At 32.4% G+C, this 18981-nt stretch overlaps 3 protein-coding genes across 6 annotated transcripts; 2 read left to right on the top strand and 1 right to left on the bottom strand.

Annotated features, from left to right (window-relative positions):
• On the bottom strand, positions 446 to 1989 carry LOC107612153 (centromere protein S). The gene is made up of 4 exons (XM_016313974.2): positions 1740 to 1989; positions 1546 to 1617; positions 827 to 907; positions 446 to 745 (listed from the first exon to the last, which is right to left on the bottom strand). Exons 1-4 carry the CDS (start codon positions 1888 to 1890, stop codon positions 621 to 623), a joined length of 429 nt encoding a protein of 142 aa, XP_016169460.1. The 5' UTR covers positions 1891 to 1989; the 3' UTR covers positions 446 to 620.
• On the top strand, positions 8243 to 12255 carry LOC107614116 (rhodanese-like domain-containing protein 8, chloroplastic). Of its 2 annotated transcripts, XR_001614282.2 has the most exons (9): positions 8243 to 8606; positions 8826 to 8885; positions 9508 to 9657; positions 9928 to 10090; positions 10242 to 10333; positions 10947 to 11050; positions 11338 to 11610; positions 11729 to 11953; positions 12096 to 12255. XR_001614282.2 is itself a non-coding variant. In XM_016316343.2 (8 exons), exons 1-8 carry the CDS (start codon positions 8292 to 8294, stop codon positions 11886 to 11888), a joined length of 1317 nt encoding a protein of 438 aa, XP_016171829.1. In that variant the 5' UTR covers positions 8243 to 8291; the 3' UTR covers positions 11889 to 12069. The 2 variants fall into 2 exon arrangements, 1 of the variants encoding a protein (XP_016171829.1); XM_016316343.2 differs by lacking the exon at positions 12096 to 12255 and having other exon boundaries at positions 11729 to 12069.
• On the top strand, positions 13775 to 15644 carry LOC107612213 (centromere protein S-like). Of its 3 annotated transcripts, XM_016314021.2 has the most exons (5): positions 13775 to 14135; positions 14259 to 14330; positions 14960 to 15040; positions 15162 to 15294; positions 15507 to 15644. In XM_016314021.2, the coding sequence occupies exons 1-4, from the start codon at positions 14000 to 14002 to the stop codon at positions 15278 to 15280; spliced, it is 408 nt and encodes a 135-aa protein (XP_016169507.1). In that variant the 5' UTR covers positions 13775 to 13999; the 3' UTR covers positions 15281 to 15294; positions 15507 to 15644. The 3 variants fall into 3 exon arrangements, with proteins under 3 accessions (XP_016169507.1, XP_016169506.1, XP_016169508.1); XM_016314020.2 differs by having other exon boundaries at positions 15162 to 15644; XM_016314022.2 differs by lacking the exon at positions 15507 to 15644 and having other exon boundaries at positions 15124 to 15284.

Below are 18981 nucleotides of genomic sequence, written 5' to 3'. Positions count from 1 at the left end.
TCTTGGATGCACTCAGCATCCGAGGTAAGCGCATTAGCTATATATAAGTCACAGCATTCATCCGTGACTAATGTGCATTTGAACCATTTTTTCAAGTTTTGTGAGTTTCTGGACGTGTGAAATCGAGTTTCTTCACAGAAATATGACCTCCCGACAATATGTGTATGTCTGTGAAAAAGACAACAACAAACTCTAATACTTGGCACGTAATTGGAGCGTTAAAGTTTGAGATTAGTAATTTAACCTTTTTCATTGTTGGTTAATAATAGATTTAGATGTTTAGTCTTGTGACTTAGTTAGTGGAGTAGGGTACAGTGAGTTGATAAAATTAACAGAATTACATTGGTTTGTTTGGTATATCTGAAATTGTTGTATAATTGATTATAATTATTTAAGTTAAATAGATAAAATAGGTGCCTAATTGTGAGTTAAGTTAAAGAAATAAAATAAGAAACTTTGGTTGAACCTGTTAGAACAATAAATTCCATTGTACAAGAACAAGAAGAACATGTAGAGGAAAGAGATAGAGTACCAAAAATTACGTGAAATTTGAGGCCAAGATTTAAAAAAAGAATACCAAATATGTTCAACGTACTATATATTTATATCAGACGTGTGCACTAGATGGTTGCTTTATCATTCTTCTTGGCCTCTTTCTTTCGCTTCCTCTCAGATGAAGGATCTCTCGCTTTTAAATCGTTGGAGAATGTCCTCAAATAGCTAGACACATGTTCATTTCGATGTGCTGAATGAAACCAAAATACATGAGATTAAAGAACAAGGACAGTTCACCCTGAAATCAGTCATAGAAGATGATGATACTTACCAGAAAGTATGACATCTTCTATGTTCACACATTTACGATTTGCATGCTGTGCAAATAGCTGAAGATCCTTGGCTAGCCCCTCTGCACACAGAACATATTCTCTAACTCAATTCATCAATTCAAGTAAAATATCAATATTGTGTATCCTTGAACAACAAGCGTAAAGGTAATTTTAAAAAAGCTAAGAAAATTTAATAACCTGAGTCCCCAATCCTGCCTAATAATGTGAATTACTTGTTCCAAATTAAAGAGACTCTTCGCACCTCAATATACATTATATAGCACTGAATATGAACTTAATTTTGACATTTTATCTAGGTATCTTACAATGTGAAGTAGTTCTTCTAAAAGTTCAACAGTTTTCAGTAACATATAATTAATTGAATAACCATAAATTTTGTGAAGTGATTGTGCATAACAACTGAATCCTCGTCTCATCTCTCAAAAGTTACTAATCAAGAAAAATTCAAAAGCACATTTCAGATTCCGGAGTCCATTGCAGCCATCCCTAACAGTTATTTAGTTAGTCCTGAATCTGATTACCTATAACTGCATGAAATGAATCTCGTGGATAACTCAAAATCTCTAATGATAAAAAACTAACTGTATAACATTGAGTTATTTATTCACTCTTTCAATTTTCAAAGGTACCAATATAACGTGGATTATTATGCAGAAAATCATAATTAGTGAAAGCAATACTGATAAAAGTTACTCACCGGTGAATTTGTATGCCAAATCAGCGATGCAAGAGACTAGTACTTTAGATATTTCCATGCCGTACTTACTTGCTGCAAATCGACGTTTATGAATTATCAGGAACTCGAATTTTCCGAAAATTCGTTGAAATAAAGTAACAAAGATTCAATTGAAGAGATGGCGTAGTGTGTGGAAACTGAATTGAAGGTTTTACCTTCGGATTCAGCGATGGAGATGGCGGAGAGTCTGAACCTATCGCGCAAGAGCTTCGCTTCGGAGTCATGTTCTTGTTGTTGTTGTTGTTCTTCTTCTTCTCCTCTTTCGATTTCGCTGCTGCTACCACACAGTACGCGATCCGTTGCCATTTGCTTCTTCGAGTTTCGATTTCTGGGATTTGTTTTCTTTTCTGGCGCTCTTTCTGTTTTGGAATGGAGGGAAATGAAAAGATGAGATATTTTTAGTGATTTAGTGATTTTTTGTTAAGCATATGTTTTTTTTTTTGTGACAACCAATAACACTTATAAAAAATTATAAAAAATATATACTTAGTAAAAAGTTATCAAAATTTAAGAATATTAATATATCATTTTTTAAATTATATTTGTGAAAAATTGTATCAAATTTCAATCTTTAGAGTATTTTTTGAAAAATATATTTTTATTGTTAGATAATGTTGTCTCATTTTTTAGAAATATAATATTGAATAGTCTTAAAGACATTTTTGTCAATAACAAAATTCAAGTACATTTTTGTCAATAACAAAATTATTCGAATATATTTTTAGTAATTTATTCTTTAAAAAAATGACAAAAGATAAATATTTTTATATGTTCTTAAATCTTAACTAAAAAATTAATTCATGTTATTAAAACTTTTTTTTATGTTTGAACTACTTTTTAAAATTAAAATAAAAAATAATTCAATACTATATCAGTTTCAAAGTATGTCATCTTTAGATAGGGTGTCTTTTTCTTTTGAAAGTTATTAAGTTGAGATTAACCCTAATCGATTTAAAATATGGGTTAATTGAAGAAATGTCCTTAATTTATGTTTTAGGTTATTTACAAAGATAAAACTCTCAAAGTGACTTGATAAAAGTCATAAAACTCTTAATTTATGTTTTATGATGGAGGATATAAATTATAAATAGATAGATAATGAGAATTTTTTTATATTTAAGTTATAATTTATTTATATAAAATTATAAATTATATTCATATTGTATCAACTTACAAGTTTTTGTTAAATTAAATTTTTTTTATAAATACACTCAATTATTAACGAGTTGAATTATAAATCAAACTTAATTTTTATAAGTCGAGTTTAAATTTGACCTGACTCATTTTAGTTCGGCTCACTTCTAGGTCCCAGCCTCTATGATTCGAACCATAAGGGGATGATAATACCACCCGAACTTGCGAGTACGGGGTGCTCACTCTGCCCCAACCCACTCGGGGCGGGTAATTATCCTTCCCGCACCGGAAGCTAGTTTTTTGTGGGATGGGTTTTTGTGCGGGGCGGGGTCGGGTCGGGTTTGGATAATACCCACCCCGGTGTATATATAATATATAATTTTAACATATAATATGTGTAATATATGTAAAATAATTAGTAAAATGATTGATAATATTATATCATATTTAAAATTTTACTTTAATTTATGTGATGTATATGGGGTGGGTTTTTAGCGGGGAGGGATGGGGTCAGGTTTAGGTAATACCCGCCCCTACCCGCCCCGCTATATATATAATATATATTATTTTAATATATAATATGTATAATATATGTAAAATAATTAGTAAATGATTAATAATATTGTATCATATTTAAATTTTTACTTTAATTTATGTTATGTATGTGATTATGGTTATATAAATTTTAAAATTTTATTTTATTTATTGAATTTTAATAATTTTGGGACAGGTCAGAGCAGATATCCACGGAACGGATTAAGGTTCAACTTTTTACTACTCGCGGATAATAGCGAGCGGATTCTATGCAAATTATTGTAAAGTGAAACAGGATCGGATAGAGTAAAAATCTGCCCTTATCCACATCGTTGCCATCCCTAAAACATGCAGTTTGAAATTTTTTTTTTCTTCGTCATCAAGTAGTTGCTACTCTTTTTTTTGGTATTAAAATGGGGTGATTGTCCAAAAAAGAAAAAGCTAAGTACAAACTACTCGGGATAAAAAACTAAGTACTTGCCAATGAGTCATAGCTCACACGGCATTCCGTCCCTTCTCCATCTCAAAAGTCTCGGGTTCGAGTCCTGCCAACTGCAGCCGAAAAGAAAAAATTGGTAAATATGAGAGGAGTGTGTGGATGTGTATTGTGTACTTAAAATCAGTCAACAAAAAAAACAAAGAAAAACTCAGGGCAAAAGGGCAATGAGTTTCTTCATTTTTGTCGAACATGAAATAGGCTTGAATAATTAATTTTATTTTCTGGACGTAACAACAAAAGCCCAGAGCAAACCACAAAAAACTCTCTATTCCCCTGTAACCACTTTTAAATTCGGCAAATTCTTGCCAATGAACCTCATCTCAAATAGCATATCTCTTCCTCTTCATTTCAAAAGTCTTGGATTCAAACTCTAGAAATTATAATTGAAGAAAAATATGGTAAAAAGTGTGAGAAGTGTGTAAATGTATTGTATACTTAAAATTAGGGGTTGTCCAATTCAATGACCCAAAAAAAAAAAATCGGCAAATTTGTTAGTATACATTATCTAAAAAGTAAAAACATCTATATATATAAATTTGTATTGGATAAATTTCTAATTCTAACGAACTATAATTTAAATAGTATAGTCTTTTCATCTTTATTTAAATATTTCGAATTCGAGTCTCATTTTTAATTTAAAAAAAAGACCACTTGAACTGTAGAATTATCGACATAATTCTTGTGATAGTGATAAGACACCTTTTATAACTTTAGAATTGTTAATAATCATTATTCAGACAAATTATTTTTATTTTTCGTTAGATTTATTTTCACTTATGTCTTTTTTTTTAGGGATCAAGATGAATAAATAAATTCACCAATTATTTTATGTGAAAAAAAAAACTTTNACATTATTCATATTATTAACATTATGATTTAGTAATTGTTTACGATAATAATTAATCTAAAAGAAATAAATTATGCTGTCTAATCTACTAATAAGTATCATTGTTCTAAGGTGAATTTGTATTAGTACCATATGTATCAGCGTTATGTTATTGGATGTGTTGAGATTAAAAAAAAAAAGTGTCAACATTAATTAAGTATGTGCAATTGTATAATAATATGGGCCCTCAAAGTGATTTATGGCATGGATGCTTTTATTGGGTTTGGGAAAGTATGAAAAATCTAAAGTCCGTATTTTAGAGAGTAGTTAGTTATTGTTCTCTTTGGGTCTTGGCCCTTTAATTTCACTGGAAAAAAATAGAGTCTTCACTTTCTTGCTGGTTTTATTCGTTTGAACCGAAAGCTCGTCAATGAGCCATAACTCACACGGCATTTCGCCTTCTCCCCATCTCAAAAGCTCTATTAGCCGTTGACTAATTTACTATGGAGTAGTGGTTGTAGTTGTAACATGAACTACTATATAGAACTAGATCATTTTTCCATTAAAAAAAAATTTACACAAAATAATTTGAGTCCGTTTACCCATCTTAATCTCACAAAAAAATATAAGTGAGAACAAATCCAACCAAAAAAAAATTCAGCTTGCTAATTAGTCTTAATAATAGTCATTAACAATTCTAAAGTTATAAAAGCGTCTTACCATTATCATAAGAATCACGCTGTTAATTTTGAGGTTCTCGTAGTCTTTGTCTTCTACAAGGGACCGTTGTCGTACAAGAAATTTATCCAATACAAATCTACATATGTAGATATTTTTAGACAATCTACACCTAAAAATTGACTTTCAAATTAAATTAGATAAAATTTCATACACTGAAACGAACTGGGACGTGAACACCAAAGAGAATAGGGACGCAAAGAAAATAAATACGCACTACTTAGTTAAGAGATGAACTCCATGAATAATTAATTATTTGAGTTAAGTAAGATTTAGTCTTAGGTTTAATTTGTAGAATCTTCACTAACTCATTTCTCTCATTCAAAATCTTAGTTTAGCGCGATAGTTTTTATACTTTGCAACGAGTGTATTTGAGTTCAAAATTTTGTTAGTATTAACTACCAAATAATAGATAGAATCCTTAATATTATATGTATAAGTGTGACATAAAATAAACTTATAATATTTAACATTAAAAACTATCCAATCTATCTAACTAAAAAAATGTATTTTATATAGCCTTCGTCATTGATGCATCTCCTCTACCTCCAACACTGATAAAACAATGTGACAATTCAAATAAAATACCAATTAGTTTGCATATATAAGGTGTAGATGATATATTTCCATAAATAAAGTAGTGATGAAACAACTGAAACTTAAAATATCATAGAAATCGGAAAAATAAAGCTGTAATCAAAGTTTCCTAATATTTGTGAAACAAGTTATGCAATAATTCATGTTTTGAAGCGTTACTAAGTCACTTTAAGAACTTTATAATGGTGAATAACGAGTTAATAATCAAAATCGTCTCTAAAAGATACTTCGATCTCCATTTCAGTTTTCGAAAGATAAAGTTAATCAAAATAATCCATGAAAGATATGCGAGTTAATCGCGTTCGTCCTTCCATCATCTCCTTCGCTGAATTGGCTAACGTTTGCTGACGTGTGACGTTAACTGCTACCGTGGCAGATCAAGGAAAACGACGCAGTTTTGATTGAATGCCCTCCTAGCCCTAATGCGTCGTCGTTTTGGGTCTAGAAGAGATTCAAAACGTTGCAAAGTCTCACCCCATCTCATAACAACTATCTCTTTATGTTTGGCTCCAAAATGTTTCGTCTCCCTCAAGCTATGTCCTAAGCCTTTCACCTTGCATTTGAACCACGCCATCAACCTCTGTCAGTGTTGGTTGACAATTAAAGCAGAGTAGGTATTGCTACTGAAAACAGAGTTCATCGTCTCTTGGAGCAACATTGATTGCGGAAGAAGCAATCGCGATGGTTAGAGGTAAGGATGAAAGCTTTTTTATAGGACTAGTTCAGACTTAGGTCCTCTCCTAAACCTACTGCAGCTGCACCAGTGGCTAACTCTGTTGAGACAATCAAGGAGACTAGTTCAGCCACTGCTAAAAAGCTGGTCAACTTTATGACCTTCGTGCCTACTCCAGGCTTCAAGCTCCCAAGAAAGACTGATAAATGACTTTGATTAGAAAGAAATGTATTCTGCTTGACTTTTTTTTTTGTTGTGTGGAAGTACTTTATGTTTTTTGCACAGGGCAATTGAAGTTTCATTATAAACACTGTGGTTATCTGTGTAATTGAAAGTTGTATTTTGTCCTTTTATTTTGGTCTAACCTTCTTTTTAGGTTTGTATCCTCATGTAAAATCTTATAAATTTGCTGTGGTATTTATCTTTAAGATAATTTGACATTTAGCCTTCTATGGCAACATAATGCTTAGGAGTAATTTGACTACTGATTATGTTCATGGCTTAATATATCTTATTGTAACAGTGATTCTGATTAATTTGGAACATTTGATGGATAGTTTGGTCTTAATCTTAAAAAACTAAATGCAAACATCTATATTCAATCAATGCATTCAATTCACTACACTATGACATATCAACAGAATTTGGTTTATTTGGAACTACATAACAAACAACAAAGGATCACATTAATGACAACTACCACAAACATAAAAATTATTAGTAGTTTCAATGCTTTAACTTCAGCTTCCAAACTGTCCAGTCTCTATGCCACCTTCAACCTGCATTCATCATAGTCACTTTCGACCTGCAAATCAGTCCCATAATTTTTCTTTGTTTCACCTTCAGCCACCCCTTGATAGTCATCATCATCGACCCACTTAAAGTAATTGCAATGACTGCCCTTCTGCAAATTCAAAAATCAGAAAACAAAAAATTGAAAAATACCCAACAACACAAAACAAGATAGAAAACCTTTAGCTTTTTCTACAACACTCACCCGGTACCTTGGACATGCATGGAATAGTCTATCTGGGTTATCTACTGTCCCAGATTTTTTTTTATCACAGCCTTCAACCCACAGAAACATGATTCCTTGTGAGTTTTCCTCCTGGTTCGCATTGAAGCGCTGGAACCATTACTGCCGTTCGACGGAAACGACACACCACCGCTACGACCTCCATTTCCTGCCTCCATCCTCGCCACAAACCAGCAATTTCAAGGTCTACCCAGGCATATGGCCCTTTGATTGTTGAACGCGACTTATTTATCGTCGAATTTATGATTAAGATTCAAATACTAAGGGACTGATTTGAACTGTTTTAATATAGTTACCTTCTCAGCAATAGCAGGGCACACGTAGGTGTCTGCCACGGTGGCAGTTAACGTCACACGCCAGTAAACGTTAGCTAACTCAGCGAAGGAGATGACGGAAAGACAAACATGATTAACTCGCATATCTTTTGGGACTATTTTGATTAACTTTATCTTTTGGAGACTGAAATGAAAATTAAAGTATCTTTCGGAGACGATTTTGACTATTAACTCGGTGAATAACCTAAAAGTCTAAAACATAACCTAAGGACATTTACGTCTTATCCAAAATTGGTTAACGAACTATTATGTGAACGGAACTTTCTTATAGTGTTAACTGTTAACTAGAAATAGTCCAATTACTCAATTAGCCTCAATTGCACCGGAAAAGAAGGATGGGGTGGTTGAGCTCTTACGCCGGTGCAGTCGCACTAGCTCTTGCTCCCACAATCGCTCCTTCTTTTCACTCCACACACACTCTTTTCTTCCAACAATTCCCAAACCCTCTCTTCAAATGCCACACCTTTTCAACTCTCTCTCTTACTTATCGCAAGCTGTTGCTGGCTCCTCCGTGCCACGCGCTACGCGCTGCTGCACAACCGTCAAGGGATGATTATGATGATTCTGATTTCGTGGTTGTCAATTTCTACCATTTTGTGTTTATCAAAGATCCTCAAGCTGAGGTCACTAAACACCTTTCGTTCTTGGAGGTTCCATTTCATTTCCTTTTCTTCTTATTGTTACTATTATTTTTCTCTTTTACATTGTTTAAACCGCTTTAGTTTTATCTTAAATTGGAACATAGAAAATGTAGAATAATGATTAGCAGCACGATACACAATGTATTAGTTAATAATGATGAGAAACGCAGCATGAAATTTCTAGTTATTTAGTTTTAGTCCCAAAATTCATTGTAAGTCTGTTGACAGGGTCTCAATCTTGACATCAATGGAAGAGTTTATTTGAATGAACAAGGGATTAATGCGCAGGTTAGTTTTAATGCTTTATTTTACACAAATGCTGCTCTGTGCTTACTAATTTCTTCCAAGGGTTAAATTTTTCTTTTTGTTTCCTCACCAATGAACTTTGGCTGTCTCTTTTGAAAGCGGGGCTTTATTCGTCTATATGGAGGGACCGAGGGATTGATATGAGGATTTAAAAAGTTTTTAGGGACTGTATGTCTTTATTGAATAACAATAGAGACTGATTTGTGTAACTGCTTACCAAAATTTGAGGTAAGGATTGATTTCTCTAACAAAATAAAAAGTTAAGGACTGATTTGGTGATTAAATTTGTTGAGGATTAAATTGTTCGACTAAAATTTTCTTGGGAAGTGATTTGGGATATTACTCTTTTCTTTCTGTTTCCTCATCAATGAACTTTGGGTGCCCCTTTTGAAAGTGGAGCTTTACCACATTTTGGGTCTATCTCTTTTCATACAATTGTTTGAGCTATTTTATTGATTGAAAATACATGCGATGGTTCTAACTATGTTGCACCATAAAAATTTAGTTGGCTTATTTCAGTGTTTACACAGTACCCATTAGGCTTCCTTCAGTGTAACAGAGTCTGAGTATGTCATTCAATTCCACTGATGTAATATGATTACAGTTTAGTGGACCATCAAAAGATGCACTGAAATATGTCAACTGGTTGAGAGAGGATAAGAGGTTTTCAGATATCCTGGTTCAGATATCTCCATCACAAAATGGACATGCCTTTCCAAAATTGAAGTTGCGGTATAAGCCCTCATTAGTACAGGTAAGGGGATATATGCACTGCATAGAAATTTTCTTACAGTTTAAACTCATATTTGTGTTACCATTTATTTTATGCAAGTATCATTGATTTTTTCTTTTTCATTTTATTATTATTGTTTTGAAATCTCATCTACTTGGGGTTTCCCTGTGTTGAAGCTTTAAAACAACTCTGTATGCTTCTCTTCCCCAAGTGTCCCTATGTTTGGGATGAGTTAGGTGGCAGTGGTTTTAAAACACTACTATCAACTTATGACTTCTCATTTGTTTACAGGTTGAAGGTGGCGTATCACATCTTCCATTGCTTGATCCTTCAATGCGGGCAATACCTTTAGAACCTTCAGAATGGAGAAATAGATTGGAACCAACCAATAAAAATGATCTTACATCAAAAGAATATCTAAAGAGGAATTACATTCTATTGGATGTAAGAAATGGTACGGTTCTACAGCACTTTGATGAGTATACCTGTATTTCTCATTGGAATTTTTAACTACCTGTATTTGCCATTCTTTACATACTATCTGAAATATTTATAGTTTTTATGGTTATATTTTTGAGGATGAATAAATTAGTGCTGTTAATCAGGTTATGAGTGGGATATTGGACATTTTAATGGGGCCCAACGACCTAATGTGGACTGCTTTAGGAGTACTTCATTTGGTATGTCTCAACAAGAGGTAGGATCATTATTTGATGTCCTAATCACCTAATGTCAATGATTTAGTATTGATATGTTATCATGGTATAAGAGTTTTTTATTCATTAATCAGAGAAATAATATAATTTTTCTTTCCTAAGCTTTATCTAGCATAGTTCAAATTCATAAAATCTTTTTGTGCTAAGAGTTTGTGATTTGATTAGAACTGGATTAGAATCACTCACGAATACGATAGGGATTGAGGTACATTCACCTCACTGAATCAACATCAAGGTAATGTTCAAAACATGATGGAAATATTAAATGAATATAAAACATTATAGGACAAATATTACCACCCTCTCTTAATTGACAACCTTTTTCAGTCTCATAGGTTCAGGTCCATAAATAAAAAATTGTCACATAACCGTTGTCGGACTGATCTATGCTGTACTAACTACTGAGTTGAATTTTAGCTCTACATCCTCAGTGTAATAAACAGTTGAGGGCAGTATATAAATGCTGGGAAATGTATCTAAGGTAGCTTAACCAGTTGGTATCATATGAAGCACTGGTTAAAACTTAAAAGGTTTCTATATCTATCTGTCCATTGATACGTATTAATGTAATACACTTTCATATGCCTCTTTCAGATCTCTGCATCAGATCCTTTATCAAATGTAGATAAAGAAAACACAAACATATTGATGTATTGCACTGGAGGGATTCGCTGTGATGTATATTCTACAATACTAAGGTAATTATTATTTCATAGTTTCTATTCTTAATGTGCTTCTTTTTCAATATTTTTAACCTTTTATACGCACAATTTTTCCGCCTTTTTTTTGTGTGGAACAATTCTTCCGCTTTGGTATCCCTCTTTATACAATTCTACCTCTTTATACTAGTAATAGTATGTGAGCCCTGCCTGCTATATCTCCTTTGGATTAGGAAAACAATTTTACTTACGAAATTGATATTTCATCTTTGTTTCCCCATCTTTTCATGTTAATTTCGGCCTTTTGGTTTGATGCTGTTTGGCAGGCAGCAAGGATTTCAGAATTTGTATACCTTGAAAGGAGGTGTTTCTCACTATTTAAAGAATGAAGGTCCTGCAAAATGGGTAGGAAACTTATTTGTATTTGACTCTCGTCTCTCTCTCCCTCCGTCTGTGTACTATCCCCAGGCCACAACTGAAGCAGACATGACCCAAATTTCTGGAGTTGATAAGTTTGCAAAATGCTACCTATGTAGTTCAGAAGTCAGCGAATTGAGACACAGGAATTGTGCAAATCTTGACTGTAATTTGCTGTTTTTGTAAGACTCCTCTTTAACACAGCATTAGCCTGCCATTTTCCTTTGGTTGTTTATGTTTTACCTTCAATTCAAAATACAACTCATCCATGTTTAAGAATTTTAACCTTTTCTGTTGCAGATGCTGCAGTCAATGTGTAAAGGACCTAAGGGGATGTTGTTGTTTGAGTTGCACTACTGCCCCGCGGCTTAGACCTGTTCTAATCGGAGATTCGAGATACAAAAAGTGGCACATTTATCGCGATATGGATTTGCAACACAGCATGAAAATTTCAGCTTGAATAGACATTTTTTTTATTAACCACAGCAGCATGCCATCATATAATTTCATAAGGCCAGTTATCTGGTGAGGATTTCTCGGCACTTCTATCTAGTTTCTCTTTATTCTTATTTAATTTGGTAATCTAGTAGGAACAACGCAAGTTAAACCAGTCAATATATTATGTGTATTTATCTGTTTTACCTCTTTTATTTTTTTCTTTTTACAGGATTATAACTGTTTATGAAGCGTGCAGTGAAAAGCCATACTGCAGTAAGCTAATGTTGTAACATTATTGAAATTTAACCATGTAAGTATTCAACGGAATTTTGTTCATGTAAACGTGCTCTATTTTTGCTCAATCAAGTTAGTCTTTACAAAGTTTCCAATTCGTTGTGCGATCTTTTTTAGCGTTGGACAGTTTTAAATCCCCCAGAATAAACCATTTTCTGGGTTATTTTCATTTGCAATGAAAATAAAACTATACTTCATTTACAGAAAGTAATTATAGAAAATGAAAATGAAAACCTAAAACCTAAATCCTACGACGATCAACATGCCAGTACTATCGTATATCCTTGTACTCATTGGTCGCTTCCTTACGTCCTATTTAGATGGAAAATTAAATGAACCACTGCATGATATAAAAGGATCTTAGTATTATTCTAGAAAAGATAATTTCTCAATTCCTAGACATTAACTTGAAACACTAGAAGTTAATTTGAGCATTGAAAATGGTCTCTTGTTTGCTGATAGGTTGTTACATATATATTACGGAATTTGAATCTCTAATAATTATTTAAGGACAGATGATAAGACGGAATTTAAATTTTTAATAATTATTTAAACAGATAGGTAAACTAATGTCTGAGTTTGATTAGTGTCTTTGAGACACATAAATACATACACAAATATATAAAGATATATAGACATAAAGATACACAAATTTAGTAATGTGTTTGATAATAATGTACAAGACACATATGTATAAATCAAATGTCAATTTTACCTTCTGTGTCTTATGTATTGGTAATTTTAAAAGTAATTAGGGATAGAAGGGTAATTTTGTGTCTTATGCATTGTGTCTCCCTGTCTCATGAAGAACACTAAATACATGTATTTTGTGTGTATCTGTGTACCACCGTATCTATTTAAATCCGTGTCTCAACAAACAAACGGTAAATATATACTATCGCAACTAATAATTAGTGTCCATATCTCAACAAACAAAAACAACCTAATTACTCGATGAACTCATGTTGGTTTACAGTATCAATTTATTTATTACTTTTTCTTCTTCGTTTAGAGCATTGTTTGTAGGGCTGCATATGGATCGGATCGGATCGGATACGATATCCGCATTTTTTTAGGCCGGATCCGATCCGCATACTTGCGGATCGGATCGGATCGGATATCGGGTATATCCGCGTAATTAAAAAAAAAAAAAACTATTTTAAGATTCTATTTGACTATTTTTACAAAAAAATTCAAAAAATTCATTTTTTATCTGTTTAAACCTATTTACTTCTAAAATATTATCAATAATAGTTCTTTTGAATAACAAAAATAAAATAATAACACAAGATTTAAGTTTAATTATTCTAAGTTGAAGTACAACATAAATAATTAAAAACAAAATATCATAAAATTCATAAATAACACACTAAAATTCATATCACATTAGGGTTTATTTTCTTAAACTATGCTATTTATATGTGATGTGCGGATATGCGGATTTGCGGATTGGATCCGCGGATATCACTGCCAAATCCGCAATCCGATCCGACCATAGTGCGGATCCGATCCGATCCGATGGCTCTGCAGATCGGATAATATCCGCAAAATTCGGATCGGATGCGGATAATTACCGCGGATATGTGGATATTATCCGATCCATGTGCAGCCCTAATTGTTTGCACGGAAAAATTGTAGAATCAAGTGAACATTTTATGAGCCGAATCCCCGAATTGCTTTGGACCGGTTAACTGTTCATTGGTTCGAGGCCCAATAATCAGGCCCATAGTTTAAACAGAAGCTCAGTACCCTTTCTCTTAGTCCGGGACTATTTTCATTTCCCTCCATTCCAAAACAAAAGAGCGCCACAATTGAAAGAGAATCCGAAAATAGAAGCAAATGGCAATGGATCGCGTAGTGTGTGGTAGCAGCAGCGAAATCGAAAGAGGAGAAGAACAAGAAGAACATGACTCCGAAGCGAGGCTCTTGCGCGATAGGTTCAGACTCTCCGCAATCTCCATCGCCGAATCCGAAGGTAAAACCTTCAATTCAGTTTCCACGCACTTCAATTACACCACTGTTACTTTGTTTCAACGAATTTTCAACAGTTGAAACAGAAAATTTGAGTTCCTAATGATTCCCAAACTTTGCTTCGCAGCACGTAAGAGTGGCATGGAAATATCGAAAGTCGTAGTCTCTTGCGTCGCTGATTTGGCATTCAAGTTTACAGGTAACCTTTTATCAGTTTTTTCCTTAACCGATTTTGTTTTAGCGGTTTATAACCAATTTCTGTTGCTACATCTTACCTTTAGTTAGATATATATGCACCGTCGCTTTACAAATTTCACGGTTATTCAGTTGTATGCAAGGTCGAGAGATTTACATAAAACATGAAATGTAACCTGATTTGAATCTTAAAATCATCTGATTTTGTCTCAGCATGATTGACTTATTCAAGTTTTTAATATCGAAAAATTTTAAATCTAAAAGCTTAACCCACTTTTAATTGAGATGGATGCAAGAATCAACCACTAAGTCGTATGTTGTTGTTAATAGCAGTTCAACCCTTACAATAACTACTTTATATCATAGGATAGCATTACCATCAGATACTTAGAATAACAGAATATCAGGAGTGTCCGTAAATATACAACAAAGAGTACTGAGGTGAGGAAAGTTTCTTTTAGTTCATTACAAATAAAATAATTCACATTATTAGGCGGGTTGAAGCCTCAATTATCAATTTTTTTTATTTGCTTTTTGAGATCTTATAGTTCAAGGTCATTCAATATTTCAGCTAATAACTGTCTAGCAACTCTCACTTGAACTAATGAATTAAGCTAATATGTTTATGAGCAGAGGGGCTGGCCAAGGATCTTCAGATATTTGCACAGCATGCGAATCGTAAATGTGTGAACATGGAAGATGTCATACTTTCTGGTGAGTTTCATCATCTGTGACTGGTTTTCTGGGTGGTTGACTTGTCCTTTTTCTAAAACACAAAAAATTGTTTTTGTTTGCAGCTGTATTCTTTAATCTCATATATTTTGGTTTCATTCAGCTCACCGAAATGAACATATCTCTAGCTATTTGAGGACCTTCTCCAATGATTTAAAGGCCAACGCATCTGAAAGGAAAAGAACGAAAGAGACCAAGAAGAATGACAAAACACCCATCTAATGCACATGTCTGAAGTAAATATATAGTACCATGAACATATTTGATATTCTTTTTGTAAATTTTGGCCCCAAATTCTGCATAACTCTGTTCTTGTGTTAGTACAAGAACATAGCTGCTTTTTCTTCTTCCCTCTCCTTTTCTTACCCTTTTCCTCTTTCATCTTCATGCTCTTGTACTTCTATTAGTACAATGGAATCTACAAGTTTCACTTTTAATATTTCTGCAGGAAGTGGATGCTCTAGAAGGCTAGAACATCATCATATTAACCACTATGTAAAAGGTACATAGCCTCTCCTTGGTAGTAGGCAATGTACTTAATGAGCTTAAGATTCGATTGCATAAATACTAAGATTTTTCCTGGAAACTTAGTGTACGTCTAAATTTTTTGGTGCTTTTAACTGACACTGACAATTGCACATAAGGACAATGCAATGATGCACAAAGATAAACTTGGTGTATCATGCATTAAAGTAAATTAATGGTATAGATCTTAGCATATATATTATATATAATAACTTCTAATTCTACACCATCACATTATCTTGATTCATGGTGAACCTGGTTTAGCTTGATGCATTAAAGTTATTACCAATATAAAATTAGTTGATAGTATCATTACATCCGTGTTAGGTAGACAGAATAACCTTCTACAAGATGCTTCAAAATGTAGCTAGGGCCTGGTTGGTACTAATAATATATGGGAAGATTTTCAAGTGTACCGTCATACCGGTGTATCAGTGATTTTTAAGAATTGATCTTAATTATATATATTATATATATATTTTTATAATTAAGATCGACGGTTAAAAATGACTGAATGGTACACTTCAAAATTTTCCTAATATATGAAGGAAGAGTAAAAGAAAGAAATACAACCGAGACATAAGAAAAAGGTCAAAGATTTATCTCCTTGTTTAGTATCATCAAATAGAAAAAGGAAGGACATGAAGGTCATTAAATACAGAGTGATGTTAATATTGATATGCATATATAAGCATATTCCTAATCTTCCTCCTAACTTTTAAACAAAGAAAATAAGCACAAGTCTTTTTTGTTTAGAAATTAGGAGAAGAATAAGGAGGATGTATAAGGAGAATTTAACATTGTTGTTAACTAAATTGTATCTATGTTGCGAGTAGCAAAAGAAAGGAGATTCCTTCCTTTCCACCCAAGAAGAGAATGATGGAAAAAAATGTTACCCTATGAATAATACCTTCATCCTCTTTATTTTTTCCCCCTTATTCCAATGTGCTTTCCTGCTTCACTTTTCATCCAAAACATACGATGCCGTATGCTAAACAGAACCTTAAGCACAACCACTTATCACATAATCATTATTTCTTTTTGCTTCTTTTAAAAAATGACATAGATTGTTAAATTGATGTAATAGTCTGTGAAACACTTTTTGGATGGTGGAAGACATGTTTGTCTAATGGAGCTTTCTCGTGTGTCTCCATTTTGTTTATATTTTTCTTAATGCAAATGTACTAATCTAGCTCCTTTCATTTACTCGTTGTTTGGTTTAATGGAAAGAATGAACGAAAAAATATGTGGAAGCGGAAAATAGTGAATTTTGGACATTGTTTGATTGTTTAAGAAAATAAGAGAAAAAATTGTGTTGGATTTTACTCTTATACTAATTAAGAATATACACATCATTTAGGTTAAACTATACCAGCTGTTTTAAGGTTAGATAACAGTGTGTAATGTTGCTTAACTTAGAGATGTCAATATTAGCAAAAAGGTAAATAATCTCTAATATGAATATGATATTAATGGCACTGTTTAGTGCTTTCACTATAAGTTGTATTAAAATACATTGAGTTTTGAATATGACTGTAAAATAATTGTTTTGAAACTATAATTCACAATTAAAGGGTAATAGGAGACATGAAAAAGTTGCAAAGCATCTGAGGAATTAAATAACTGTTTAATTTAAGATATTTCTGTAAATTAAAAAATTGAGAAACGTTAAATAATGAAAAATTTTAAATTGTATTATAGTATAGGGGTGGCAATATGTACCATATCCGTGGGTATCCAACTCGACCCCACCCGGTCGGGTAGGGTTGTCAACCCGATCCGCAGCGGATAGAATAGGATGCGGGTATGATTTTCGTTCGGGTATGATTAGGGTTGAGATATTCTCAATTCGCTGATAGAGTATAGTTGAGTTTATATAAAAATCTCAACTCACGGATAGGGTTAGGATTGGCTCCAAACCTTACCCTAATCTACCATTGCCACCCCTATTATAGTAGAATCACTCCTTATTAAATTACCTTTAATATTATTTAATTATTCAAATAAATAATTAATGTGCAAAATCTGCAAATAATTATAAAAAAGATAAATTTTAAACCGAAAGAATTATACACAAACAACCGTTTTCACACGTGGTGGAAGTTTCTATTAATCCAATATACAAATGGCGGGAAAAAAAAATTTCATGGTCCTATTTTTGGCATTGCGCGCAGCTCAATGTCTGAATAAGAATCTTGAAATTTGAACACTGCATTCATTCTGATACACTCAACCTTAGAAGGGACAGTGTGAGACAGACACATGGAAAAAGCATGTCTGGCTGCTTCATCGCTAATAAAACAGTGTGATGATGAATATCATACAGAAAAATATAACACTGTTCACTTTTGGCACTTTCTTCTTTTGTAAATTGTTATCCCTATTTGAATGGATGATGCATGAACTTCAACTCTTCAAGTGGTTCCAGATGGGTTTTATATTTGTGATTCATTTTTTTTAATACAAAATTATAATTAACAATCACTACAAGTAATAATCCTCTAATATAAGTTTGTGAAGCTCATGTACTTTTAGTAGGTCACACAAACTTGTATTAGATGCTTGTTGGTCAAATTGTTTATAAAACTGTAGTTATATAGTGTTTATATTATTATTATTATTATTATTATTATTATTATTATTATTATTATTATTATTATTATTATGCAATTTTTTAGAATATAATATGATCAGTACTCAGCAGAGCCAATGTATAAGCTCAAAAAGGCTGATGATGAATGCTTTGGTTTCAGTTTGAAAACGTTTACCAGTTCTCACTTCTCAATCGTCATCACTGAAAATTTGATCAGATTTTAAACATTCTGGCCAGTGTCTGTGTCTCACATGCATGTCTGTTCAAGAGATTCCTCACTTCACTTCTAGCCAAGTTGTTTGTGATTTGTTATTAATCATAAGATTCTCTAAATTCAGAATTAAAATAATGTAAACGTTAAAACAAATGATTATGAAAAAATAAGAATAATATCTTACCCTTGCTAATATGACAATTTATAATCATGTCTCCTTTGTTAGTTTAGATCATCTAGAGCGAAAAAATTAATAAAGTAAATAAGTGAAGGATTAATTATTGTTAATTTTATCTTTTTTATAAAATATGTGTCTTATTATCTTAATTTAAGAATAATTAATTTTTTATTTTATTATTTTATTATCAACTTTTTTTCTTTAAAAGATATTAATTCATAAAGAAAAAAAAAAATTTCATGTNNAATTCAAAATTCAAATGACACAAATAAGTGTTAGCTTCCATATTTAATTTTTTTTCTATCTTTAACAAATTAAATTTTTATGGATTAAAAAATAAAAAATAAACAAGAAATTCAATAATAATAAAACCAATTTTTAATTAATTAGATTGTCTATCAATAGTAAAATTC

Source organism: Arachis ipaensis, chromosome B08 (assembly GCF_000816755.2).
Source record: "Arachis ipaensis cultivar K30076 chromosome B08, Araip1.1, whole genome shotgun sequence".
Classification (NCBI taxonomy): domain Eukaryota; kingdom Viridiplantae; phylum Streptophyta; class Magnoliopsida; order Fabales; family Fabaceae; genus Arachis; species Arachis ipaensis.
The sequence above is the reverse complement of the archived record's forward strand: the minus strand, read 5'-3'. Positions and strand labels throughout refer to the sequence as shown.

Excerpts from the sequence above, each read along its gene's own strand:
- LOC107614116 (XM_016316343.2), top strand. The coding sequence starts at position 8,292 with ATGGGGTGGTTGAGCTCTTACGCCGGTGCAGTCGCACTAGCTCTTGCT. Across the intron at positions 8,886-9,507 it reads AACAAGGGATTAATGCGCAG|TTTAGTGGACCATCAAAAGA; the intron begins GTTAGTTTTAAT and ends ATATGATTACAG. Across the intron at positions 11,611-11,728 it reads GACTGTAATTTGCTGTTTTT|ATGCTGCAGTCAATGTGTAA; the intron begins GTAAGACTCCTC and ends TTTCTGTTGCAG.
- LOC107612153 (XM_016313974.2), bottom strand. The coding sequence starts at position 1,890 with ATGGCAACGGATCGCGTACTGTGTGGTAGCAGCAGCGAAATCGAAAGA. Across the intron at positions 1,618-1,739 it reads CTCCATCGCTGAATCCGAAG|CAAGTAAGTACGGCATGGAA; the intron begins GTAAAACCTTCA and ends GTCGATTTGCAG. Across the intron at positions 908-1,545 it reads TTTGGCATACAAATTCACCG|AGGGGCTAGCCAAGGATCTT; the intron begins GTGAGTAACTTT and ends TTCTGTGTGCAG.
- LOC107612213 (XM_016314021.2), top strand. The coding sequence starts at position 14,000 with ATGGCAATGGATCGCGTAGTGTGTGGTAGCAGCAGCGAAATCGAAAGA. Across the intron at positions 14,136-14,258 it reads CTCCATCGCCGAATCCGAAG|CACGTAAGAGTGGCATGGAA; the intron begins GTAAAACCTTCA and ends TTTGCTTCGCAG. Across the intron at positions 15,041-15,161 it reads GGAAGATGTCATACTTTCTG|CTCACCGAAATGAACATATC; the intron begins GTGAGTTTCATC and ends GGTTTCATTCAG.